Consider the following 7,627-nt stretch of genomic DNA (forward strand, 5'->3'; position numbering starts at 1 on the left):
ATGATATCCATAGAGGGATTAGCTCCAGAACCAGTAAAAACTGCTTGAAAGACAATGGGTAAAACTGAATGAGGACAGAGCATGGTGGCACGGGGAATTTAGTCCCAACACTGGGGAGACCTCTGTGAGTCTAAGGCCAGCCTGGCCTATGTAGTGAGTTCCAGGCCAAACAAGGCTGTGAAACCCTGTCTGAAAAAAAAGAGGAGGTAGGACATTACGATGTCTCATATGAGGTCTACATTCCTTCCCCTAGGTGATTTGTCTTGTAGCAACAGGTAACTTAACAGCCTTCAGTATTTAACACTATGTCTGGTCCTAGAGACACAAAGATAAAAAGATGATTTCCTAGCCTTCAGGGGTTCCTTGGTCTGGAGTGTTAAGTTAGATATGTGCACTGTTGGTCTGCTGGCTGAACAGTCTATCTTACCCAGCACCATGAGGTCAAGCGGACTTGTTGGGATGTATGGCTCAGGTCTAGACATGAGAAGATGAGTGGCTGGAGAAATGACCCCACCCCCACTTTTTTTTAAGATTTATTACTTATTTTTTGTACATGAGTACACTGTCACTATCTTCAGACACACCAGAAGAGGGCATTGGATCCCATTATAGATGGTTGTAAGCAGATGGGTGGATGCTGGGAATTAAACTCAGGACCTTTGGAAGAACAGCCAATGCAAGATGGCTCTGCTTTTAAGAGCAATTGCTGCTCTTGCAGAGGACCCTGTTTTATTTCCCAGCACCTACATGGTAGCACACAATCATCTATAACTCTAGTTCCAATGGTCTGACTCCTTCTTCTGGCCTCAGCCAGGCACCAGGCACACACGTGGTCCACGTACACACATGCTGCATGTACACACATGCCAGCAAAAATGCATACATAAAGTAAACCTTTAAAATATTGTAAAGAGTGTAAAGGGTCAGAACTGGCCAGATGAAGCATGTGTGGGTGGCTGGGAAGGCAGGGTGGGTGCTTGTATTTTCTCCTGTCTCCAGTGAATGGAAGAAATGGTGTTAAGACAGGGGTTGGGTACATAGCTCAGGTGGTCAGATGCTTGCCTGGCACACATGAAGCTGAGGACCATTCCCCTGCTCCTCATGAACCAGGCCTTGTGGTGCAGGCCTGTAATGCCAACACTCAGGAGGTGGACGAAGGAATATCTCTGAGGCCAGCCAAGGTCATGGTGTCTCTTCACAGCAATAGAACACTTACTAAGACACCTACTAAGCTATCTCAACAGTCCTAGGGCTCCATCGAAGTTTTTCTGGGTGCCTGCTGAGACTGGCAGCTATTAAGAGAAACATCACGGACAGAAGGCTCCAAAGCCAAGAGGCAGGAAATAGCATGAGGTCAGGCCCAGGGAGAGAAAAGGAAGGTGAGGCAAGAGGCACATTCAGGGCTTCTCTCCCCAAAGCCCAAATATGAGGGGGCAGTGCAGAATATCCTAGTCTATCTCAGGGCAAAGTACCACAGCAAGGGCTTCAAAGGCAGGCTGACCAGGGTACTACTGACCAACTCTTTCTAGCCAGATTCTAATATCTGTAAACTGCTTCCTGATTAGTAAAATGTGATGACAAACCAAGTATGGGGGCACCTGTAGTCCCAGGAACTCAAGAGAGACTGAGGCAAGAAAATCATTTGACTTTAGAAATTCAAGGCCAGCCTGGGCACAAGAATGTTTGACATCAACTTGCTTTGCATATGTGTCCAAGACCATCTGCACACAATGGCCTGGGTTCTTTTTGTTGCGGTTGTTGTTGATTTGCTTGTTTGTTTTGTTTTCTGAGACAGGGTTTTTCTGTATAACAAACCTGTTCTGGACTTGTAGATCCAGCTGGCCTCAAACCCACAGAGATCTGCCTGCCCTTGCCTCCTAAGTGCTGGGGCTAAAGGTGTGCGGTGGTGGCCTGCCTGGCTCTAGCTTGAGTTTTTGTCACTCTTACATTGAAGGGACAGAAGAGAGAAGGATGCAACCCAAGGTCACAGAGCTTCAAGCAGTGAAACTGCAGTCTACTTAGAAGACAGTAGTCCCCGGAGCCTGAGCTCTTAACCATGTGCTTTGCTAGAATTGAGGGCAAAGCGAAGGCTGGAAAAATTCAGTTCTCCTGTCACCTACCCTGGCGCTGTCCTGTTCTCTCCCCTCCCCCCCCCACACACAACCTGCCAGGCTGAGGGGTAGCATGGTTGATGCAATGCTTATCCAGCGTGCACAAGGGTCTGTGTCCATCCACAGCACTAGTTACATAAGGCATGGCCACCCATACTTGTAATCCAAGAATCAAGGAGTTGGAGAAGAGCAGAGATCAGGAGTTTGAGGTCATCCTCTACCACATAGTGAGGCCTATCTGGGCAACATAAGACCCTGTCTAAGACAAAGCAACAAAAGTCTGGCACTGCAACAATATTTACTAGGGGTCATTTGTTTCGTGTGTGTGTGTGTGTGTTCTAGAAGTCGGCATCAGGTGTCTTCTTCTGTCATTCTCTACCTTTAATTTTTTTCTTCCTTTCTAAGTTTTTGAGAGAGGAACTAGCTGTGTAGACCAGGCAGACCTCAAACTCACAGAGATCCCCCTGACATGAGTATTGAGATAAAAGGCATGCGCAACCTCGCCTAGCATCACCTTTCTACGTTTTTAAATTACACTTATTTGTTTGTACATTGTGTCTTCTTGACAGCCACAACACATGTGTGGTGGGGAGAGGAAAACTTGTAGGAGCCAGTTCTCTCCACCAGGTGAATCCCAAGGATCAAACTCAGGTTGGCAGCGCTGTGCCTACTCTCCCACTGACTCCGGAGCTCACCAGTGCAGCTCAAACGGGGACTGCAAGTGCCAGGGAGTCTCCTGTCTCTCCCTGGTGCTGGGATGACAGACACGTGCTACACTTCCACCTTTCCACGTGGGCCCACGGAACCACACTCAGATCCCGTGCAGCAGGCGCTTTATGAATGAGCCATCTCCCCACCCCCGCAGGTCACAATTTTGGATGTATGCCACTGACCTCCAGAGTGCCTTCCACCTTGAAAACTGAAGATCTGGAGCCATTAAAACAAGTACCGTCCACTGTCCAACCCCTGCCTCACCCAATTTCCCTCTGGCATTTATGGTTTTGACTGTTCTAGATCGAAGCTGTTCTGTTCTCTGTTCTGTTGTAGTCTTTGCTTAACGTCAATGAGATGAGTGGTATGGCCAGCCAAGGCCAAGGCCAGAGGACATCAGCCAAGGTCTCCACCATGGAATGGTCAGAGAAGGCTGTCTGCAGGGAGGAGGGAAGACAGTAGGAGGCAGGCCAGCATTCAGAAGGATCCTGAGGTGGAAGCCAGACTGCGCGCTATAGTCCCACAGAGTGAGGAGTCAACAGGGAGATGACTCAGAGACATTCAGCCTTGTGGCCTGCCCTTTGGTTTATGACAGCCACCTCAGCGACACTGACCTTTGCCTTCTGGTGATCACCCATCTTATGAGTGAAGGCACCAGGCCATCTCACAAAGCTAGCGGCTTACAGATCACAGCTAGCTTCTAGAACCATGGGGACCAGCCTGCGCAGTCAGTCCTTTCGAGAACCCCGACCCTCCTATGGGAGGCTCCATGAGTCTCAGGGCCGACTCCACCGGGCACTGAGTCTCAGACAGGGCCGTGAAAAGTCCAGGTCGCAAGGCCTCGATGGAACGGAAGGGCTGGAGGTCTCTGCCCAGGAGCGGCTGCCAGGGACCCTGGGAGACACAGAGCAGCTGATCCAAACGCAGAGAGGAGGCAGCCGGCGGTGGCTGAGACAATACCAGCAGGTGTGGCTTCAAATTGAATTATCAGTTTCATGGGGAAGGGTGGGGACTCAGGACAGCAAAGGGTTAAGAGCACAGCCGACCCGAGGAAAGCCAAGCAAAATACCCAGGAATTGAATGCATTTGACTAAAGCAGTTGTGATTTTTTTTTTTGCCCCCTGTGGGCACTGGAGATTCGCTGAAAGTTGGGAGGAGGGTGGGTGAATGGGGCCTGGGTGGGATATGGTCAGAGCTGTTTCTGTTTTGAGATTGGGTCTCACTAAGCAGCCCAGAGTGGCCTGGAACTCTTGATCCTACCCTGTGTTCTGAGTGCTGGGAGTACAGGCACGCATTACCACACTAGCCTTTCTGAGCTGTATTAAAATGATTACTGTAATACTATGTTGCAAGGGTGACTAGAGCAGGAGGCAGGGAGATTGACCAATGCAACTTCTGGCAAGTTACTGTCTGTTCTTCTCACTGGGGGATGAAGAGTAGATTCCCCCACCCCTCCTGGCCCAGCCTCCCAGCGGGGGTGGGGGTTGGGGGGAAGGGTCTCCCCTCCCCCCAGAAGCTTAGCTTCTCTTTCATGGCTCTACCCCCACCTGGTGGCTGTGAGTGGAACACCACTTGAAGCCACTACTATGTCTGCCCTACTTTGGTCTTCCAGCAGATGAAAAGAAGGTGGAGGAGCTTTGTCGCCAGCTTCCCCAGTGTGACCCTGAGTCAACCAGCCTCCCCGGAGACCTTGTTGGACACCAACAACTAGAGCTGCTGTGACTCCTCACTCCACTGGCTGCACGCCTGTGTCTCCTCATCTGCCTCTACATGACTTGTCTGGACTCTGAACTGCTTCAGCCTTTGCGCTTTGTCTTGTGACCCCAGGAGGCCTCTGTCACCGGATTGTTTAAGCCTTGGTTCTGGCACCTATCTTAACAAAGACCTGAGGAGGAGGCCTGGGGAGAAGGTTCTCTGCCTTTGGGTTTTAAAGACCCCCTGGGCTGACATTTATGAAGGTCTTTCAGACCTACAGAGAAATAAGAGTAGCAACTTTGACCCTTTTGCCCCACACAGACCAGCCATCCACTTCCAGGTCAGAGTTCAGTGAAGCCTGAAGAAAGGCTGAGAACTTCGTGAATATCACCTGGTTACAGGGCCAAGCTCCACATGGCTTTTTGGGCAGCTGCCAGTGACTGGCCAAGATTTGGGCTTCCCTCATAGACTGTGAGCCTTCAAAGGCTAGGACCACATCTGTACTGTCCTCAGTGTGGGCGCCATATGCCTGAGAAGGCCAAACATGCATACGGCCGCCTTTGGACTTCATGATATCCTGATGAAGGAAGCAGGGAAGTCTTCCCTCCCTGTGTGACAGAGGGAAACTGAGGCCAGGAGTGGAGAAGAGACCTTCCTCCTCCTCCTCTTCACACACACACACACACACTGCCTAGCACTGGGGTTGAACACATTAATAAAGCCACTGAGCCAAGGGAAACTATTTGCCTAGTGACTAATACACAAGCTCTGGGCCTCTCCCAGCTCCTGTGAGAGAAGGCAGGCTCAGAGTCCACGGTCTCATTCTGAAGGGCGATGCAGTGATGAGATCCTTGTTTTCTCAGAGCTCAGAAACCTGGCAGGGCCACTAAAGGCACAAAAGAGGTCCTGGGCAGTATTTGTCCCCGGCGGCCATTGGGAACTTGGCCTGGAAGCTAGACTGTGGGAACAGAGCAGAAACTTTAAAAATTACATTTTTCACCTAAAGTTTTTTTTTAAAAATTACATTTTTATTTGTGTGATCACATGCTTGGATCGAGGTGTATGTGTGCATGTATGTGTGTGCATGTGCATGACACAGTGCACATGTGGAGGTCAGGGGGCAACTTTCATAGTTGGTTCACTCTTTTGACTGTGCATCTTGGGGGTGGATCTGAGGTTATCAAGGACACACAGCAAGCGGTTTCCCCACTGAGCAATCTTGCCAGGTCTATCTGTTTATTTTGAGGTAAGGTCTCTTGTAGCCAAGGCTAGCCTCAAATTCACCATAAAGTCAAAGCTGGCCTTGTACTCCTGATACCCTAACCTCTAACTCCTAGATGCTGGGATTATAGGGGTGTGGTAGTATGCCGGACTCCTGAACTTCTGGCATGGCCTCAAGAGCTGTGAGTCAGCTTCTCAAGTTTCTGATTTGGGGTCACTTGTGCCAGAGGACATGGGAATCTCATGTGTTTGGGGTATTTTAGCTGGAGCAAGAGACCACTGCCACTCAGCAGGACTGCGACATTATCAGACTGAATCACTGACTAGGGAATAGGGGTTACATCCACAGCCTGTGCTGACTGAGCAAGGCTGCCTCTCCTTGCACTTGCTGTGAACGTCCCTTTCAGACCGTGCAGGCTGCACTGTAGGTGTTCAGGAAGTGTGTTGCACATGGATCAGCATGCACCAAGGCTCGATTTCAGACAGGCCGTGGTGTGATTCAGAAGCACAAACTGCTCCAAAGGCCTCAGGCCACAATGCTCTGGCTCAGGCACTGCATGAATTTGCTGCAAATGACTCCTTTCCCTGCTCCCCTTACCTCCCTCGTCCCTGTTGCATGCCTGGCCCATCTTTTGACTTCCGTCGGTTTTATAGGCCACCGAGAAGGAGTGCTTCGAGCCAGGCTCTGTAACAGCTGCCTAGACCCTCCTGAACTTGGAGCCTTCGTTTCCCCATCCGTCAAAGTTTCCAGATTTGGGGTGGGGGGCGGAGGGGGAAGGGAACCACACTGAGTCAGGACAGAACTGTAGTCAGGCTGAGCTCAAATCTGACCAGAAAGAGCTGGGGTGATGTAGCTTTTGGTTCAAGTAGGGGGTACCTCCTAGCCAATTAGCTAGCTGCCTCATGGAGGACATACATTCCCCATCTTCTAGACCTCTCTGTCAATGTAGGCCCTCATGAAGGATGTGGTATCCAGAGGCCTCCCTAGCACGGGTCAGCATGGCCGAGGTAGGGGCACATGCCAGGACTTGCCCCTCACTTGCCCTCAGACAGTATCTGTCCAGTTGTTGTGATCTACATCCTCCTTTCAGGCTGTGCTCCCCCATATTTGCTTTGGCCTCTGTGGACAGAGCCTCTCTGTCTTAGTCCAGGGGTCTCGGGTCTGATAGCTAGCAGGCCTGGGACTCACTGCACTCCTGTCTGCCCTGCTCAGTTCCTGTTCCTCAAGCAGCCTCTTTTTCAACCTGCCCCATGCTGGGGAAGGAATTCCTCAGCCGGCATGGCTCTGCCAGTGCTCCTCCTGTCCTCAAGTGGTTCAGACTGTGTCTGTAAGGCACAGCTGCCTGATGCTGTTACAAAACGGAATTAATGTTCACCAGGGCTGAAGCCACCAGGGCTGGGCACTGGGCCTAACTGGGCATCTTCTTCAGCTTCCTGAAAGGAAGAAGGCTGGGAGCAGGTTGTGGGAAGAAATTCTGCTGGGGACACTGGACCTCATGGCTGCTCAGTGAGGAAAGCAGTACAGCACACAGAAAACGCTGTGTCCCAGCAACTCTCTGAGCGAGAGCTGTGTATCCAGAAGGACGCCATTCATCTTACAGATGAGAATAGGCTACAGCGAGCCAGAGACAAACTGGGACTGACAGCCGGAGCTGCTGCCTCCCAGGCCAGGGCTTATGCTGGATGTTCAAAACCCCACTCTGAGGGAGACTATGGAATACATATGGACAGCCAGTTGGAGGAACTGAGGAGGCCAAGGCCCAAGGGTCAAAGTCTCCTCCCTGCAAGAAACCTGACTTTTGGGGGAATCACTCTCCACTTCTGCATGCGCTCATATGGTCCCTCTCCCTCCTCCTCCCCCTCTCCCTCTCTGTCCCTACCCCCAGTTG

At 51.0% G+C, this 7,627-nt stretch overlaps 1 protein-coding gene across 1 annotated transcript; it reads left to right on the forward strand.

Moving 5' to 3' along the window:
* The first annotated feature begins 3,530 nt into the window (after nt 1–3,530).
* Nucleotides 3,531–4,579, forward strand: C1H11orf86 (chromosome 1 C11orf86 homolog). The gene is made up of 2 exons (XM_052173490.1): nt 3,531–3,788; nt 4,435–4,579. Exons 1-2 carry the CDS (start codon nt 3,531–3,533, stop codon nt 4,531–4,533), a joined length of 357 nt encoding a protein of 118 aa, XP_052029450.1. The 3' UTR covers nt 4,534–4,579.
* Nucleotides 4,580–7,627: the final 3,048 nt, after the last annotated feature.

Source organism: Apodemus sylvaticus, chromosome 1 (genome assembly GCF_947179515.1).
Source record: "Apodemus sylvaticus chromosome 1, mApoSyl1.1, whole genome shotgun sequence".
In the NCBI taxonomy this organism is placed as follows: Eukaryota; Metazoa; Chordata; class Mammalia; order Rodentia; family Muridae; genus Apodemus; species Apodemus sylvaticus.

Coding starts and splice junctions, on each gene's coding strand:
- C1H11orf86 (XM_052173490.1), top strand. CDS start 3,531: ATGGGGACCAGCCTGCGCAGTCAGTCCTTTCGAGAACCCCGACCCTCC. Junction 3,789..4,434: donor GGCTGAGACAATACCAGCAG/GTGTGGCTTCAA, acceptor TTGGTCTTCCAG/CAGATGAAAAGAAGGTGGAG.